General features: G+C 33.5%; 1 protein-coding gene and 1 pseudogene across 5 annotated transcripts; one reads left to right on the top strand and one right to left on the bottom strand.

Annotated features, from left to right (window-relative positions):
* Positions 1-505: 505 nt before the first annotated feature.
* Positions 506-17,623, top strand: LOC116339520 (calcium uptake protein 3, mitochondrial). 5 transcript variants are annotated; one of them, XM_031765445.1, is made up of 12 exons: positions 506-767; positions 13,441-13,573; positions 13,765-13,923; positions 14,006-14,088; positions 14,296-14,358; positions 14,916-15,005; positions 15,198-15,254; positions 15,325-15,501; positions 15,565-15,624; positions 15,698-15,866; positions 15,950-16,107; positions 16,724-17,623. In XM_031765445.1, exons 1-12 carry the CDS (start codon positions 546-548, stop codon positions 16,793-16,795), a joined length of 1,443 nt encoding a protein of 480 aa, XP_031621305.1. In that variant the 5' UTR covers positions 506-545; the 3' UTR covers positions 16,796-17,623. The 5 variants fall into 5 exon arrangements, with proteins under 5 accessions (XP_031621305.1, XP_031621304.1, XP_031621306.1 ...); XM_031765444.1 differs by lacking the exon at positions 16,724-17,623 and having other exon boundaries at positions 15,950-16,312; XM_031765448.1 differs by lacking the exon at positions 14,916-15,005 and having other exon boundaries at positions 507-767.
* On the bottom strand, positions 16,796-19,389 carry LOC116339521 (annotated as a pseudogene).
* Positions 19,390-19,979: the final 590 nt, after the last annotated feature.

The following is a 19,979-nucleotide window of genomic DNA, read 5'->3' as shown; positions in this document are numbered from 1 at the left end:
TTCAAATAATTTCTCTGTTCAATTTTAATTTATATGCAAATACAGTGTTGTTGCCACGCTTGGTCTCGCTTTTTTCCTCGTTCATCTTTGCAATCAATTGATTTTGATGAGTTTATGCAATAGCTGCAATGCACATAAATTCCATGGAATTTATGATGTGAATCATTTTTCAAGTGAATCATTGCAGGTCATTTATGGTCTGTGGCATACATTTATCATCAAATTGATTGATTTTTCCTCGAAGCCTGTTCATTTCAATTGATTTTTCTCTGAATTCTTCAAAATAAAATTGAAAATTTGTTCTTTCAATTCATTGCTTTCGAAAAGTACGTTATTTGAAAAACTCACCAAACACAGCTGTTTTCACCATAAGCACTGTGAGTGAAATACAGAAAATCACTCAACGATTTTGCTCTCACTTCTCACGTATACCGAGCAAGAGAGAAGGAGAAAAAGAGAATTCGACTTCGAAATGTCAGCTGTCACTTGATGAACGTGGTATAGTAAAATTAAAAGAAATACGATTGTGTTGAGTGAAAACAGCAATGGCTACTGCCAGAGGTTTGCCCGTTTGCTGGTCTCGTCTGAAAATTGTAAATTTTCGGCAATATCCACGAAATTTCAGCACAAATCAGCACACAAATCGAAAGTTAAATAGTGCACAAAATTATTGGTGGTATTTATTCGGCGGAAGTGTTTGTGCCGGAGCTTATTTGAAATGGCAACAATCGTTCACGGTGTCTGCATTCAATCCGAAAAAGTTAAAAGTAAGTGATTGTGTGTGATTTATTTTTAAATTCATTCAGGGACGAAAGTGTTACTATATTATGCAAATCGCCATGTGAATGCACATTGTGTTTCAATGAATTAATTGCATACGTCAAACGGAAAAATCTATTTCGGATTTTTTTTTCATTCTTATTGGGGCCCAGATTTTTCATTTGCATCAACAAAAAAATTACACTCGTGTGTGGACTCGAGTTAGAAAATTGAGCGAAAATAAATACCTTCATAGTGATTCGTCGTGACATTCCGCATTGACTTTGCCCACTCATGCTACGTGCCATTCAAAATAGAAACATATGATTGTGTGTTACGAGTTTATGTACATGTACGCCTGATGAATGCGTATGAAAACATATGTTCATTGATAAATAATATAAACAGTGGTGAAACCCTTCGTAGTTTTTTCTTCTTATCCAAGTTTTATAAAATCGAAAGTACCAAAATAGCTTCAGTTTGTTTACTGTCAACAATCCAAAGTTCATCGGCTTTAAACAAATGACGATAATATGAGATTATATTCAAATTTTGAGCAAAAAAAATCGATTTTTTAATCTTATTCTGATATGCGCTTATCAATATGATATAGATCAGATTACCCCAATTGCACTTGAATTCTATTGCGTCGAAATATTTGACAGTCTTCGTTTAAATTTCCGCTCACACTGCACCGTTCAAGTTTTCATTCGGAAAAAAATGCGAGGGATTTGAGGACAGGTTTAAAGCATAAATGACACTGTAAGTGAAACATCGTTAAATTCATCATGAGTTTGTTTGATACATTGCAATCTAATTCAATTATCGAAAAGTGTTACATCCAGTCTCGTTAAACCCGATCAGAGTCACACATGTGAAATGGCCAATAAACAAGTCAATTACCGCTTTAAACATATGCAAATCGAATTCAATTTATTTGCACATTTTACATATTCAAATTCAGCGAAATGTTACATAAGTTTTTATTTCGTGTCGAAAAGAATTTATCCGCCGAAGAGAAATCGATCTTTTTTAAATGAAATCTACATTTTGCGAACCTTTGTCGTTTGGTCTTTGCTCGCAATTAATCATTTACATCGATTTTCGTTGGCCACAATGTAAATCGTCTCTTCAATTCTGTTTGCAAAATGTAATTGAATATCATGTTTGCGATTGATTCTTATCGATTTCAATGCCACAAAGATCGACGATTTTAAAGTATTTATGCTTCGGACTTAGTAATCCGATCTTTTGCCACAAAATACTTCGTAATTCATGCAATCTAAGGTGTTGATATTATGCGTTTTTCTTTGAATTTATTTAATCGCAACAATTCCAATGAAATTGAAATGGAAGAGTAAAACTATTGGCGTTGTACAAAGTACATGCCGATTTTTGTATATTACCGAAGAGTCTATCGATTTAAATGAATGGCTTGCAATCGTCGTTCTTCGAATAAACCATATTAAGTACATTGAATTTCAAATTCACTTATGAATTCTATTGAAAAGAGAATGAAATCAACACGGCGAATTCTATTCAAGGCACTAAACATTATTTCGTCGCTATCAAAAGAAGAGAATACCGATTTAATTCATGTACGTCCGAAAAGTCCTTCATTTGAACGAAACGCAACATTAACCCGGCCGATTTTGTCATCGGTTCAAATTCATTACTGTGTGTGTGCGTTATAACTTGTTAAAATTTCTCACGAATCAGTTGCGTCTGTTGGAAAAGTAATTTTGCCGATGATAAATGCGAATGGGTGTTCAACGGTTTCAAAGAAAAAATGAGATTCGAACATGTGGTGCACCAAAAGCGGTTTCTCTTTAGCCACAAAAGCAACACCATCATAATAACGACGGGCAATGCGATGAATGACAAATCGTTGATAATTTTTTTCGATTTGATGCTCTCCCTTTGACACAAAATGATTTGAAAATTTGATGTCATTTTAAATGCCGTTCATTCTCATCGAATCGCAGACAAGAGAAAAAATAAATAAAGACAACGGCAACGGATTCAATTAATTTGTTTATCTGCATGCGTTTTAGACATTTAATTAAGTATGCATCGTCTTGGTAAACGCGTTCACCAAATGCGCGCATTTACGGTTGTCGGCATTTTATTTCATTTTTTTTCTTCATGAATGTGTTTTGGTTTTGTTTAAATTTAAAGTGTGTGCATATTCACAGTAAAAAAAATTCGAATGTCGTTAAGTCCGCTCAATCATAACTGATGACTTAGAAAAATATCAATAATTTTCGAAACAAATTGGAAAACAAAAATTTCAATAAAATTCGAACATTTAACGTTTTTCAATCAATATCTATGTTGAAATGTTTGTTCTTTCATTTTGTTAATCGGCCGATAAAAATGCATATTGCCTCACTCGCTGATAGTAGGTAGGAGTTTATCGGAATTTAATTTTAGTACAAATGGGAAATTAAATTACTCAAATTAATGTCTATGGAAAGCATATTGTAATTTTTTTTTTAAAGAGCTCATTAAAACGGTTTTTAATGTTCGTGCATGGTTTTTTGATAGATAATTGCACACAGTGTGTTCCATCGAAAAGAGAGAAAAAGGTTCTGATTTTTTTTTTTTTTTTTTCAATAAAAGACACTTTGTGCTAGTTTAAAGAAGACTTTGAAGTCAAAATCAATCAAATTCGTCTTTTTTCTCATACTATTCATAACTTGGGTATAAGAGTCGATAGGATCAAAGCAAATACAAAGACCACCTCGGGCATTTTTGATTACGGTATTGTCGCTCATTTTTCCGCCTCTTTCAAACTAGCACAAAGTTATGAATTTCTTGCTGTTTTCAAATGACATCACAATACAAACAACGGAATTCCTTATTGGAGATCAAACATATTCAAATGAATAACGCACAATTATTGCTGACTTTAATCCGATGTGGGCTTAACAAACGTTCGCTTGACATTCGCACGTCGCGCATAATTTCATTTCTATTCATGTTTGTATTGAAATTTGCGCACCAGCGAAATGTCACAAGTTACATTTAAATACGACGAAATTGGAATTAAAATCACCAAATCCAAACGGCACATGGGCTTAATGATGAAGAAAGGCGAAAAAAGAGAAGATATTTTTTTTTCTGCTGCGTTGCAGTTTTTGTTAGCACCTACTTAATCAAACGATGAGTGAATTGATTTCATTTGTGTCGCATGCATTTCACAGTCGGGATTATAATCAAAACCTCGGGGTCCATTTCAAGAGGGGTCTCGCCACAAAATGAATGGCATTGCAAATTGGAATTTTGACTCGGCGGATTTGATATGTGATCAAAAGCGATTTATATACAACATGTCATGTCAACCAATTAAATTATAGTGCACTTGACACTGAATGGCAAACATCACCCAATATTCATTGAAATATAGCTTTTGAAATAACGACTGATGAAAACATTTATTTGGCCAACAACAAAATTCCCATGCACGCCACATTCGTTTTGTCATTCATCACACAGTAATTTGATATGAACTCAACGCAAACATTCTCCGACAGTTTTAATTAATTGCTTTTTGATTGGCTAATTTTATGATTGATTTTAGCACGACCCGCAGTTTTGTAGAAATATGAATACAAAATAAGCCGACACCATTCATTTATACGCGTCAATTCTGCATGAAATATGCTCATCGAAATCATGGTTTACAATCAATAAAAACTGAGCGAAATTCTTTATTGTATGCGCATTTTGTTTGGAAACATCACAATCGATTTCAAAAGTTCATCAAGAAAATGACCGTAAAACGATTATTATTATACATTCGGATCGAGTTTTCTATTCACTTTTCTTTGCTCTGAATTCATTGTAGACTGTAGAAAATCAACGTGTCATTTTTTGCCGTCTTTTTTGCCGAGTCGTTGAAGCGCCTTTTACGCGTCCAAAGAAATTTTATTGTAATGATTGCTTGATCCTTTAATAAATTTCCGAGATAAAATTAAAACGAACGCGTTTCCATAAAGGTTAATTATTATTATGATTTAATATATATACTTTCTGTACAATGGTTACAGCGAGCATGCTTAATATTCGATTACTTGATGCGACCACAGACTTTTTTCTCTCCTTTCGCTTCATTTTAAATTAAAAAGACTTATCTAACATTTTCGATCGAAACATTCATTGTCCTGAAACAAAATACGTGCCACGTTTTGCGTACGATGAAGTGTTGGTTCTCGCACAATAACATGCATTGATCATACCGACTGCTGACTGTGAATGCGACTCATCTTGCATTATATACTTGCTCGAATCGAGACAGAGGCACTCATAACCCAATGAATGTGAAAAATTATGCACCGCAAATCGATTAAATATAGATTTATTGGCGTGAATTAAGACATTTTGAGCGGCCAGCAAATTGCATGGTATGCACCGAAAAAAACGGCCGCAAGAATTTACAAACAAGGTGTGAATTCAGCGATTTTAATCATCGGCTTTTGGTGTGCGAGCCACTTCTCATAACCGATGAAGATAGCATACGCCTCTACACACTCGGGTTCACGGGAAAAAGACAATCCAAAAAAAAAGCGCATGAAAGAGAAGACGATTCTTTGATTGCAGATTATAGAATGGCCCTCTCTCATTTAAGGTGGGTTTTTCAAATCGAACATGAGTACTCAATTACAAGGAATTAACGTCATTTTAAGCACAAAATGTGTAATTGGACTCTCGTTATACAAATACGAACAACAACAACAACAAAAATGTAGTTCAATTGCGCCACAGACCAAATCATCCATAAATCCTGTGATTGATTCTTGGAAATGGGCATTTTGAAGCCGATATTCAGAGCACGATCTCTCAATGTAAAAATGATTCTTTTGAAGTTTTACACAATTTCTGTCGTTTTGAATATTTTGAAAAATTACAACATTTAAACTCCCGCAGGCGACGATTTCGTCTGACTCTTTTAATACACAAAATCGGATTGTCCAATTTGTATGTGCGTTCGTGTGTCGTGGTCATTTTGAACATTTTCGACTGTTAAGAAGAACTGAAGGTATACGATTCCAAACGAATTATGAAATTGATTTCAATTTTTGGTGTATGATGCAAGACAGGCAGTCGGCACTTAATTTCAATTCAAAAGATTTTTTTCACCGCAAATTACACAAAGAGAACAAATGCATGCCGCGCCAAAGTAAATGGCGTGCGGTTTGCATGGTGTGAAAAGTGAAGTAAATTTGACAGATGGAATTCATTTTCAATTAACTTCTTGGCAGATAGCTAAGCCACAACTTTCAAAGTGTGTTTCACAGACAATATATACTCTGGTAATGGAAGGCGTGAATAAAGTAAATATTCCATTTTAATTCGAATTATTAAAAAAAAATGTTCGAGCTTGGTATGAATGTAAAAGATAATAATTTACCATTCCACCGTATTTCATTTGAATGGTAAAAAAATATTGATATTATAATATTTGTTATAAACGAAGAAGAAATGCTCATCTTGTGAACATCATATTCTACTTTTAGTCGATGAATTATCTTATTTTGTGTGTGTTTTTGCCCCTCAAGTATCGTGCTGATCAAAATGCAATGTAAAAATATCTTTTTCATCACCGAAAGTGTTTGAGTTGCGTCCACTGGTGAAATGGAGCATTTGGTGAGAAGGCATCGCTTCTTCGGGCACTTTCGTTACCATTGCACCGCATCGCACATATATGCTCAAAAACTTTTTTAAGAAGGAATAGGGAATGAGTGAAAAAAACAATGAAAACAATCACCTTGTGCTGTTGTTTATTTATCAGTAATTTACATCATATTAAAATCGTCTTCGGACGGTCTTTTTTCTTCGTTCTCTCTTCATTCTCTCGAGGCTTTATCTTTGGTGTTTAAAACAAAAATTACATGTGTGCCTGTTTTTTTCGTTTCTCGTATCAAGAATGTCGTGTACATTTCTGTGGGTTTTTTCTCCTTTTTTTGGTAATATTAAATGGAGAGCAGAGGCCGAGAGTTGCAGACGACATTCACTATCATTTACGTCATCGATTGGTTGTTGTGCATATCGATTTTGAATCGATTCGATCCGCGTGTGTGGACGGTCAAAGGGATTTTTAAATGTTTGGTTATCACCATAGACACACAACAGCGTTAAATTTATTTGATTTGAGAGAGTAACATGGTGTTTAGGTCATTGTGGTTCGGTATTTTCTTTCTTTGTGCAGCTTGATTTTCTTATGGGCATCGCATTGCCGAATGAATTGTTATGAGTTTAGTTTCATTTTCTCTTTCATTCAAGTTCAAATGCAACTCAAACAATAGGTTAAAATCAACAAGGAATCCTCTTTATCATGCCATTTGCATTGTTTTTGTTTCGTTTATTACCCCCTGTGACCGCATTTCGTGGGCAGCATGGAATCATCGATTCGGTAACCAAATTAGTCGTTCAATTCATTTGTCTTTAGACCGTTTTTTTCTGTATCTCGATTGACAAACTAACAAAAGTATAAATGAATTAAAAAAACTAGCCTGAGAAAATAACAAACGAAAAATGCAAATGAGACAATTTCAACCTTTTACTTATGACCGACTCAAAATTCGATTTTTTTTATATTTTGTATTCGGATGTTTCGAATGTAAACTAATTGTGATCAACAGGCATTGATCTTTTACCCTGCCTCTCTCTCTCAGTTTTTTAAATTCTTGGATAGTTTTCATTAATTAAGTGCCGACAAATTGTTTGAAGTTCAATTTGAAGCGCCTCATCATCATGCATAACTCGACGATGCATTCCACTAGATCCTTAGCCTGTGTTAAAATAAAATCGTTTCAAGTCTTTAAATTGTATAGCATCTTCAGCAATGTTTGAAAATTGATTTGAACCTCACATGAAAATTCAGTACATTTCGTGCATGATTTACGATCAAACAACCAAACAAAGTAAATAAAATTGCGAATTGAAATTGTTGACTGCGAAAAAAAACCTTCACACAATATCAGCAGCAGCAACAGCAACAACAAAAAAATATTACCATCGACTGCAATGCAAATATTCAATTTTCGACCGGCCATCAAGCAGCAATCTAAACGAAACTGTGTAATTAAGGTAATTTTCGAGCGTGCAACTCACATTGATGTTTTTTTTTCTTCACCGACCGTAATTTTCCATATATTCATTACGAGATGCTGCTTGCCGAGCATTTTATGCGTGCGTAAAGTAGTTAAGATGGTCACCAAGCGAAATAAAATTGAATAAGGGAGACAGAGATATATGTACGCACACAAAAAGAAAATTTAAGCACATTCAGTGCGAACGGAATTGAAATGTCGATAAAACGGAACGCCCGTAATGATATGGTACAGGTTTTGGTTTATTGAATTTTTTGCGCACAGATACATGCACATTATCGCTTACTGTGTATTTCAGTGTGTGATGCCTTTTCGCACGACCATAAATGACGTCTGAACAACAACAAAACGAAAACAATTTAAGAATTTTAAATCAAATGGTCTTATTATCGTCACTTGTGTTTGCGCACCAAACAATTCTGCCCGCAAGCAACCGAAGCATAAAAATAAAAAGGATTCAACACTGGCCGCAATTTTCACATTAGATTTTAATGTTCGCACATTTTGGAGCGATTGATTGCCAGTAACCAGGAACAAAAAAAATTGCTGGAATTTCATCGGCGCATTTTGAGTTTGTTGATCCCACTTTTGAACGGATGTTCATACTTTTTTTTACACTTAATTTTTCTTGGCAATTCAAGAGCATGAAGAGAATCTAGTAGTGCGCTAGACACGATCATCATTGGCATGAATCAAATACAACAAAATGAAATTTATTATAACAAATTAATCGAGATCGCACCAAATAAATTGAACCAATTAATTTTGATCATGCTTCGGGGTGTCTAACATTCTATTTTAGTGCACAACAACAAATCGACTTCGTTATAATCAGCATTATTTCACTAGAGACAGTCGATTGTTACTTTATGCGGTAGCGTACGCATATCGAAATGATTCGTTTGTTGAAAAGCCGCGGCCGATTCGTTTCATCGCACTAAATTTAATAAATGGTCACATAATTAACCCATGCATCAAAAGGACCCATAAAAATCGAATTCAAAATCACCCTTATTTAACGATCATAAATCATAACGGCTATAAAATAATTATACTGTTTAACGAAGTAACACGTTCGAAGCAAGTTTCTCGGTTTAATTAAGAGGCCCAAATAAATGAATTGGAATATAAAACGAAGAGTTTTTTTCGTATTGAGATGTTATGCGATTTATGTATATTCCGAGTTCCATTCATATTTGAATTGGAATAATTTTTCAATTCTAAGCTATAAAATTCTATTATTTTGATCTTGGCGAAATTGTCCTTTCGATCAAAAGATGCGCCCATTTTCAAGATCATGATCGAAATAAATCGTAGTTTCGAACTGTAGTTCATTGACATTGTCCATTCGTTTCTCTATTTGAAATGAACTTTTTGATTGAGTTGAAAACCCATAAAAATCACTGTGCGTCATAAAATTATTGGAAGAACAAATAGAAACTGTGTGGAAATTTTGGAGTAGATTTCGTGCGCATCGGCACGTCTGCTCATTTGTTTCAGTGGAATTTTTGGTCGGTCTATTTTTTTTATTTGATAAATGTTCGATTTGAATTAGAAAATAAAGGACAGGAAATCGATACATTCGACATGTTTTTTTGCGAAGCCAAAAGAAAACAAAACCCCTATAGCGATCATTTTTTACAACACTAACCTTCACAATAATAAATTTCATGAATTTTTCTATGATTGTCCATTTATGGCGAAATAATTTTATCGTTGTTATTCATAGATGAAGCGGTGATGTTTTTGTGCCCAATTCACACACGTGACCAGTGGTCGAATGAAACGATACGAATAAGAGATAGGATATTATTTGTATTTCACATAAATAAAATCCGTTCATAAAATATGCGTCGGGCTATCTCAATATATATATAAATAATACTTTTGGGAAAAAAATTCTTCGTTTTAATCCGTATTTGTTGTGTCTATGTGCTGAAATCGAAGATCTCTGCTGAGAGTCAAACAACGTGAGTTTGATTACAAAAAAGCGGTACATCGCTTGAACTATGTGCTATCAAAGCTATTTTCAGTGTACAGTTTTTGTGTGTGTTGTGGAAGCCGAGCTGCTGATAAAATTCGAATTAAGTCGTTTGTTTGGTATAAATATTGCAACATAAATTCATTGGATAAACATACTGCACTCCCGCTAGCACATAAACACACACCGTCGATATATTATTCATTTCATCTGTATTTCATTTGCATGCGGTGTGTCCCTTCTACGGCTATACAAAAAGACATCATTTTATTTATCGGCGCTCTATCGTCGTGATGGCAGCAGCATATTCTAGATATTTGTTTCTATTTCATTGCAAGTGTGTGTGTGCCTTTTTGGTGTGCAATTGAAATATCATATCTTGTATGCAACTGTTTCACCAGCTACTAGCAACTAGGTTGCCAACATCGAAGAGAGTCAGATTTCGAATCGATTAATTAGATTTTCTAGTTAATGTCGAGCGCAAATGCCAACACAAAAGGTTGACGGTATCAATGCCGATGCAAAGAAAGATAAAAAAAACAACAACACCGTGGGCACACTTGAAAATGAATCGTTTGGCGCCACATTTCATTGTTACCGTCTTATTTATTTAGTGATTTCGATCGGTTTGAGAAACTATCTTTGCACTTGAAGATACTGTGCGCCATTCATTTTAATGAAATGTATATGACTACAAATTGTGGAATAAACGAAGATTTCCATCGATTCTCAATCCTTCATAACAAATGCACCCGACTTTTTATCTCAATTTTGCATGTTAGTCACACTTTTAGCTGATAATACCTTATTACGATCGCTTTTTTTCTCTTTACGTTTTGATTTTTGCGTTATCAAAACAGCGTTCGCTGTACGATGTGGGTCATAAATTATTCTGTGCAACAGGTTGAATAGATTAAGAACAAGAAACGAATGTTAATATTGTCAATGTCGTTGACACATTTGCTTCAAGTCTAAAAATAAATCACGGCATCGTTTCCGTGTACAGCACATAAATTATCATTTATTTTCTAATAAAAATTCCATGTTAACGGATTTCATCCAATTTAAATTGAATTCCGACGAACAGCTTTGATACAATGCTTGCATATGTAAAACATTCAAAGTTCATTTTTAAATTTTGTGTCGAAATAAATTTAAAAAAAAGTATTCATCATTACCCATTTTGTTTATCACCTCCAAAAAAAATCGAAATAATGCGGTTAACATTTTAATCGAATGTACCGTTTTGGTTCATATCCACAACAAGATTCAATTTGAAAAAAGAAAAAAAAAAGAATCCGACCGTTAATAAGGATTTTCGATTCGGTTGCATATTATCATTACCGAATCAAAAAATTGCAATTACTTTTCACCTCATTTTTCTTCGTCGAACACGTTTCGCTCGGCGGGATAATGAAGAGCGTGTCCAAAAAATCGAAGAAAGTTTTCGGTTTCGTCGCAGTCATCGTTATCGGCAAAACGTACATTTCCAACCGGACCGAAGAATTTACATCTCTTTTTTGCTTCTCTTGTGGTGCATTTTGCATCGTTTAAAGATGAATTAAGTTCCACACGCAAACAAGTCAACAGAAAATCGCACACTCACTGTGGCGCGCATAAGTTTGCCATTGTCGGAATTCAAAGACTGTTGCTTCGTGAATTCAATTTTTTCATTGCCGGTTTTCTGTGTATTGTTTTCTTCGATTTGATCAGTGTTTGCGTCTGCTGTAGACCTGGATACCCAAACCACCTGTCAAACTGCACGAGAAATCAATTACATCATTATTTTCGTCATGCGTTGCATTTCTCTGCAAAATCAAATAATTCATTTATATTTCATTTTGTACGAACCGTCGACAGCGAAAGGGAAGCGAACGCACACTTATTTTTTTATTCATTTTGGATCGAATGGATATTTCAATCGACGCAAATTTGACAGATATTATGTCTTTTTATTTTGAGATTTTAAAATCACAATCGCCTGACGTGCTTGCACTAAATTAACTCGCGCTTCTTTTTACCGATTTCGTACACTTTCCGGAATGCAATTCCAACAGAATTAGTTTGGTACGTACGTGGTCGAGATGAAACTGCTTTTTTTTCTTCAATAATATCGTTGGAATGTCCGATTTTTGATTTATTCAATTGTTCGCATGATTTTTATACCAAATACAATTCAATGCTGTTGCAGTCAGAAGTTCAAAATGTTTCACTTCATTTTGCCCGGTGATATATTATGCGAAGTTTCTAAAGAGCAGCTGGTTTTTGTGTCTTTATTTGGAGTATCACATGATTCATTATGAATGATGAATCGGTTGCGTGACATATTCTTTATGTTGATTTCGGAAACTAGATGATAGACAACTGTCACTGTTGCTATTACTGAATGGATTATTTCCGTGTCATTCTTCTCTTAGTCAAAATAAAATCCATTGACCTTTATTGTCTTGAATACAATCAGTTCATTAACATTTCAAATACATGAAGAAATTTCAATATTTTTGTATTAAAAAAAAACCGAAATAGTGATGTGTTTAACAGCGGTAATGCTATTACAATATTCTACTAACGAATTATCGAAAAAACGAAAATGATGTGATTTCACGGAATTTATGCCAAAAACACACGTGTTTAATTCCAAAAGTGATTGGAATATTCATTTGAAGATCATTTTGAACACCAAATGTCGTTGTACCGAATGCGGTGAAGAAATTTGTGATTTTTTTAGAACAAAATGTTTTTTTTCTTCTTTATCTCACCGAACGTTAGTCTGTTTGTGCAGAAGCCATACATCACTCGGCCAATTAATTTTCTACAAAGTTGGTTTTGTGCGATGCGAAGGTTGTATTGAATCTTATCATTTGTATAGATCAGACTTGTGACTGGATCGAAGTGACCGATTACGGTCATGAATGTGATTCAATCCGTTTCCAATAAATCTACTAAATTGTGATAGTTTTAATGTCTATTTTGTCAGTATTTTGTTTTATGGTCGAAAACAAGAAAAAACACACACACATACCACACATTTGTTTCAAAAAAAAAAATGCATTATGTTCATTTCAAATCGGCAAATTTTGAGTGTAGAAAGTTCGGCTGCACGAAAAAAAGCGGTCATAAATAAAATCGAAAACCGCCTTCTTTGCGATCAAAATCAATATTGCGTGGAACGGATGACATTCAGTAAGATACAAAGATTTATAACATTATTTAGAGTACCTGCACACAGATGCATCGTAAAATTCTAGCACGGCATTTTGTTCGCTTTCTTTTTACCTTGATGTTTGTGATCGGTACAAATTTTTTAACGACTTTCCACCCGAGAGCAAATTATCTGATCGTTTTTTTTTATTTGAGCGAATAGAAATTGTGCGGTTAGCGATTATTTTATTGTGTAAATAAACAGCAGGTAGTAGGCTAGCAGGAGCCATATGCATTCAAGGCAAAAGATCCTTGTCACAGGATCTTCATAAAATAAGTTATAAATCTTTCAGACTTTTTTATATTCAATCGATAAGCACATTAACGTGTGTCGTTTTCTCACGTTTTTTTGTCCTTCTTACATTTCTCTTGCTCTATTTTCAGGATGAAGAGAAGGGAGTGAAATTAACATCACGTGAACGACGGTTCATAAAATTTGCCTCTGTTGAGTTCGATGGGCAATTGTATATGACGCCACAAGACTTTTTAGACTCCGTTGTAGAACAAGAAGCTAGACGTAAGTTTTATAAAGATACGCACAGAAAGAAAATAATATACATTTTTAGACACCGCAGTGTGACACTGCCAATGTCAAAATTTGAATAACTTCAGTACACCACCAAAAAGGTGTAAAGAAATGTATATTGTTCTCTTATTTACTTTAAATTAATATGAATTTGTTTTATTTCTTTTGTGTTCTGTTTTCAGCACGATTAAAGAGACGTACACTCACATTGGATGATGTGAATAGAATTAAAGACGTAACGCCAACGCTCAAAAAGGGATCTTCGTCAATGTTTCGCAATTTACGAGACAAAGGCATAATATCATACACTGAATATCTTTTTTTGCTTTCGATTTTGACCAGTAAGTCTTGGACTCTCTCCCAGCTCGAAAAATTTCAGAATTTCAAAAATGTGTTTTTTCATCTATTTCTTTGTTGTTTTAGAACCAAAATCGGGGTTCAAGATAGCATTTAATATGTTTGACACGGATGGCAATCAACGCGTCGATAAAACTGAATTTCTAGTCGTAAGTAGCAATTTATACCAAAAATTAAGAGAAACTCCAATTTCGTCTTATAAATATCAACGTACCTACAAAAATGTGTCTTTTTAATGTGAAAAAAAATTTAATTTTTCTTCAAAAACAAAAATTGAAATAATTTTTAATTTTATATTGCGAAATTGGCATTGAAAAAGAGACAGAGAGAAACACTTAATTTTCATTGGTAAATAGATTCGAAGATTAATTGGCGGGCAATATCGCAAACAGGAGATGGACCAAAAAACACGACGAATTGTGAGATGTTTGATTCGCATGATTGTTTGTTGTCCGTGTTAGAGTGTGCCTCAACCAATCAAATAACAAAATGTTATTTTTTTTGGCTTTCACTAATCCGTTTTGACTTAGATGTAGTTCACGTGTGAAATGCAACTGACCCAACCTAAAACAATTCGCCCACCATTTATGTGTGCACGTATTTCACGTGGAATAGTATATATCCTTATACATAGTACGTATCCTTAGATTGTTTTAAATTGTGATTTTTTACAAGCAAAATTGTGGTCATATTAGCTAGGCAGCCCAAGTTTCGTATGTGGATACCGAGCACTTACTTCCGACCCAAAATACAAAATGCCCTGAATTGTTCTTGTTTTATACCAACGTTCGTCGCAAAAAAATCAAGCATGCACATTCAATAGTTCAAGTCGATGACGTCGTTGGTTTGTTTCGCTTGCAATGGGCCAGAGAAATAGAAGCTTCAATACACGCGCTTTGGCATCGATTGGCAATGAAATTTAAACGAAAAATGAACAATCGAAATTGATGAAAGGTTTTTCTTTTTGAATATGTAGGTTATGTCGCTCTTACCTCCAGAAGAGGCGACAGCATTACTCGAACTTCGTTCGCATGAAAAAGATAATGGTGAAAGTAAAAATCGTTTTGTAAGTTCGATGGATAGTAGTCGGTGAAAAATTAGTCGTACACGAATTTGGCTTAGAAATCTGTTCTTTTTTGTTACTTAAGTGTAAATTGAGTTACAATTGAATCAGACACTGCATAAATACACTGGAACCTGTGTTGATTGAATCCGTTCAACTTCGATGAGACTAATTCAATTTGTGATGATTTTTCAGATGGAAAACATCTTCATTGGTGCTTGGAAAGATAAAAGAGGAATTTCGGTGGATGATGTAAGTTGAGCGCCCGCAATTTGCTTAATTTGAAAATGAATTCAAAGATATTTGCTTCTAAATATTTCAGGATACGTATGTCGAAGACGAAGAAGGCTTACAACGACGCCACAAGGTTGATACAACCTTACAGGTACACTTTTTTGGAAAGAAGGGCAATCAAGACTTACACTACGAAGGATTTTACCAATTTATGGATAACTTACAAACCGAGGTGCTCGAGCTCGAATTCTATGAATTTTCGAAGGTAATAAAAAATTATTATGGATGTTATTTTTCTTGAAAATAATGACATTTATTCTTTTCAAAGGGAAACATCGCTATCACCGAAGTTGATTTTGCAAAAATTCTACTTCGATACACGTATTTGGTGAGTTGACTACAATTTACAAAAGTTGAATTTAGATGCCATTGAAAAACAAAATACTTTATCATTTCTGCAGGACACTGACGAATATGATATGTACTTAGATCGGTTATTGGACCGTGTCAAGCATGAAAAAGGCGTATCTTTCAAGGAATTTAAAGACTTTTGTCAGTTTTTGAACAATCTAGAGGATTTTTCAATTGCAATGCGGATGTATACTCTCAGCGATCAAGCAATCTCAAAAGGTTCCACTTTTTGCGATAATTTCGACATTTTTTTATTCAGTGACCTTCTTTCATTCTATAATTGTCTCTTTTATCAATCACAGGAGAATTTGCTCGAGCAGTTAAAATATGTACCGGACTAACATTGTCTGAGCATTTAGTTGACACAGTGTTTGCAATATTTGACGAAGACGGTGACGGAATGTTATCTTACAAAGAATTTATTGCAATTATGAAAGATCGTTTGCATCGTGGTTTTAAAGTAAGTAAATATGGCATTGAATACAATGAGGAATTGACTGATGAGTACGAAGATGGTATTTTGGCTTTTCCCACATTTATGCGATCACGAGCTTGCCGCAAACTAAGAAGACACTTTACCATTTTACAATTTTAATTTTTATGATTTAAATTTTGTTAGTGTTGCAATGTTCAAATTTAATTTTAAATTATCTTTTTGTTGCCATTTTATTTTGATTTTGTTTTAAAATTTTGATGTACGTTTTTGCTTGAATTATGAATTTGTAAATTTTTGATATATTTATTTATGTTTTTGATGTGTTTTAACACATGTTTGCATGATCACAATTGTGATAATACATTTTTTGTCAATTTTTTACATTAAAAAACTGACATGGCCATCAGTTTAACTGGAAAAATACTTTTTTACATAAATAAAAAGCATTTATTTAATTTATAATTTTATTGCCGTTTTTATATATTTTTTACACGATTGATTTGTTTTGGATGCAATTAGTTTTGTTTATATTGGTGAGTCGCTTGTGATATTTTATTTGCTGCTGAAATTTTTCCGTGTGACATTTTTAAGCTAAAGATTGACCAGGTAAAATAATTTTTCAATTCCATTTTCGTTTCAGTCTGTCGCTAAGTCCGAAGGATGGGAAGCATTTAAGCATTGTCTCAAGCAAGAAATGAAAACAAAATTTTAAACAAATTGATGCACAGTTTATTTTGCAAAACTTCTTCTCAATTTTACAAGTTTTTGTACACTTAAATCAATGAACGTTGAATTCAAAGCAAATGTCACCCGTTTAACAAAAGAACGGACATTATGAATTTAAAATTCATGTAGCCTTCATTTTATATTACACTCACAAAAATGTTTGCCATTTTTAGAAACAATCACCTTTCAGAACAACTAGCAGAATTTGTACATTTTTCTATTGTTTTACGCTCTGATCAACTTTTCACCTCTATAAATAAATCTATGATGAATTTTATTAAGTTGACAATTTTTTCTAACCAAACATTTATTATAATCTGAAAATACTTAATGCTATTTATTGTGTATCATATAATTCTATTTATTCAGTCTGAAAATTTACCGAATTTACTCGGTCTCAAATGAAATGTTTGCCTTTAGAAACAGAAAGAATTTTTAGCTAACTGCTTTTTAACTATCTATTATTAATTATCAAAAAATCATAGAAATGTGAATAAAATTGGTCTAATTGAAAGAAATCTGTTTTTCGGAATTACCACACCATTTATAAATTTATCGAAAGAGACTTTGTACTCGGAATACCATGCAGAATACGTATTAGGCTCCGGCTATCCTGCTAGAAATATCAGTGCCACCTGAAATCATACCGAACCCACAGCCTGGTTTAAACAAAGATACAATTGTATCTAGGATCTTATTTCATTATATTGTATAAAAAAGCAACAAACAGTTTTTGGTTGTTAATTGTTAAATCTTACATAGCTTGGTACATAGACTCGAAATGCCATATGAAATATAAGTTTTATTAGAGGAATTATTGATAAAATAGAATTTTTATCACTTTTCAAATGTTTCATTATACAAGCGATCTTTAACTGGGGTAATTTTGAGCCAAGTGCTGTTTAATGGTTGAAGGAAGACTTTTTTCGGTGAGTATTTTATTGGAATTTCTGTTCTGTTACAGGTAAAAATCTCAAAGTTTTGCAGAAATTTAACAAGAGTGATTCGTGCCTGGAGCATTGCGAAGCGTAAACCCACACAATTCCTTGGGCCATCTCCAAATGGCAAAAATGAACCGGATGGCCGTTGTTTTATTTGTTCAGGTGTAAATCGATTCGGTTCGAATTCCTCTGGATTTTCATAAAATTTTGGATCATGGTGAATGGCATAGGTTGGAATGAAAATCTGAAAAATGTTTAACTATTGAGTAAAATAAGCTCAAAATAGTGAACAATTGACTAACCATCATTCCCGCTGGTATTGTGTAATTTGAATTTGGTAAATTATAATTTTTGATCGCTATTCGTGAAAGAATCGAAGAGCTAGAGTGTTGTCGTAGTGTTTCTGTGGAAAAACAGTTATAATTTTGTTATGTTTTCTTTACACATTTTCATTGAACTGGATATCGTATAACCTACCATTAATGATTTGATTGATATAAGTCATCTCATTAATTGCTTCATAAGTTAGTTTGCCGTGGTATTTTTCTAAAACAGTGACTATCTCTTGTCTTGCTTTGTCTTGAATATGCTTGTATTTGTCCAATGCCAAATAATACAGGCAATAGGTCAATGCTGTGGATGTTGTTTCAAAACCGGCCAAAAACAAGACAAGCGCCTGTGCTGCAATTTCGTTGATTGTTAATCGGTCCGCATCATTTTTTGCGTTTTTCAATTCAATCAGCAGACTCATGAAATCATTACGTTGTATATTATTACTCTCGCGATATTCAATCGTTTCCTTGACCATGTTTAAGAAAAAATCGGAAACTTCTTTGCGAAGCACACGAACGCGCAATAATTTGGCTAAAGATTTGAAAGAATTGGGCATAGTTCGCTGAAATCTACTCAGGTTTGGTTTTTGGTACACCTTTTTACTCATATCACGGAATTTGGTTTGTGGATCGCTCAAGCTATTGCACTCAATACCAAATGCACAAGTTCCAATTATATCTGTCGTTAGACGAGCAAGCCATTCGTTGACCTCAATTTCACAATCGATTTGAATGGCTCGATTCAAACAAGCGATAAGTTCATCGGCCACTTCAGCAACGGTGCCAAACATAAATTTAATTTTTCCACTTGTTGGAGTTAATTTTGATCTTAATGGTAGCCATTTATCGTAATCAATACGCCGATAATGGATCATGCTTTTGATTATAAAAGATTCCACGACTCCCGAAGAATTGAAAATCCTTAATTGAAATATGCCGTATCAAGTTCAAATCGTTAATTAATAAAACTGGACTCCAAAAGAAATAAAGACCAAGCATTGGCGTATCGTTTTTACGTTGAAAATAGAATTTTGCCAAACGTTGTGATATATGTTCGGTTTCCTGAATCTCAAAAAAATTTCCAACCGGAAATTTTGGTTGTACAAATTGAATTCCATGTCGTTTCCAGTAACTGTACTTTCGTTTAACGTATAAAAAACCCAAAGTGATTAATAAACTTATATAAATCACCGTACATGAACACGAAAAATCCATTATGTTTTTTATTTTTAGAACGGATTAACGGCGATGCTTTGACTTAATTAATTTTATTATCTGTTGTAACTCTTCGAACACATTTACTTCCTTTAATTTTGATTATATGGTAAAAAATAAAACCGTTCACAATCACTATCACGGTGACACTGATCAAAATTCAAAGGTAATTTCTTCATTAGTATAGAAATCGAATAGATAAGTCAATTAATAATACTTTAAACGAAAACGTGCCAAACTAATCTAATATACAATATGACACCAACAAATCGTAGAAATTTTTAAATTAAATTTATCATCATATGAAATAATAAAAAAGCGTACAAATATGTGCGTATCAAAGGTGTTATCTTCAACTTGTATAGGTTGCCATGAAGGTTTGAATATAAAGAGCTATAAATTTATAGCATCGAATGAATTTTTTATCAGAAATAAAAGCATTGGTAAAACAATCTATGATTTCATTAAAAGATTAAAAAAAACAATTTTTGTCCAACAAAATATAGTAATTCTCAAATAAAATAATCTTGTGTAAGTTGTTTTATTGTTGCATTTTTAGTTTTCTTTTAAAATAAAGTTTGAAAAACGAAAAAATAGGATCTATTTTGTCGATTTTAGGTCATTCAGAGAAATTCGCACAAGCTGGGTATACAGCTATGTTAATTGTTAATGTCTATATTAA

The sequence above is a fragment of the Contarinia nasturtii genome, unplaced genomic scaffold, assembly GCF_009176525.2.
Source record: "Contarinia nasturtii isolate CC-2019 unplaced genomic scaffold, AAFC_CNas_1.1 Cnas_scaffold_533, whole genome shotgun sequence".
In the NCBI taxonomy this organism is placed as follows: Eukaryota; Metazoa; Arthropoda; class Insecta; order Diptera; family Cecidomyiidae; genus Contarinia; species Contarinia nasturtii.
This window is presented reverse-complemented; position numbering and strand designations above follow the sequence as displayed.

What these genes read in the sequence shown, in the direction of transcription:
- LOC116339520 (XM_031765444.1), top strand. Translation starts at nt 546, where the DNA reads ATGGCTACTGCCAGAGGTTTGCCCGTTTGCTGGTCTCGTCTGAAAATT. An exon ending in TTTGCTTTCGATTTTGACCA is followed by an intron (nt 13,924 to 14,005) that starts GTAAGTCTTGGA and finishes TTGTTGTTTTAG; the next exon opens with AACCAAAATCGGGGTTCAAG. An exon ending in ACCAAAAAACACGACGAATT is followed by an intron (nt 14,359 to 14,915) that starts GTGAGATGTTTG and finishes TTGAATATGTAG; the next exon opens with GTTATGTCGCTCTTACCTCC.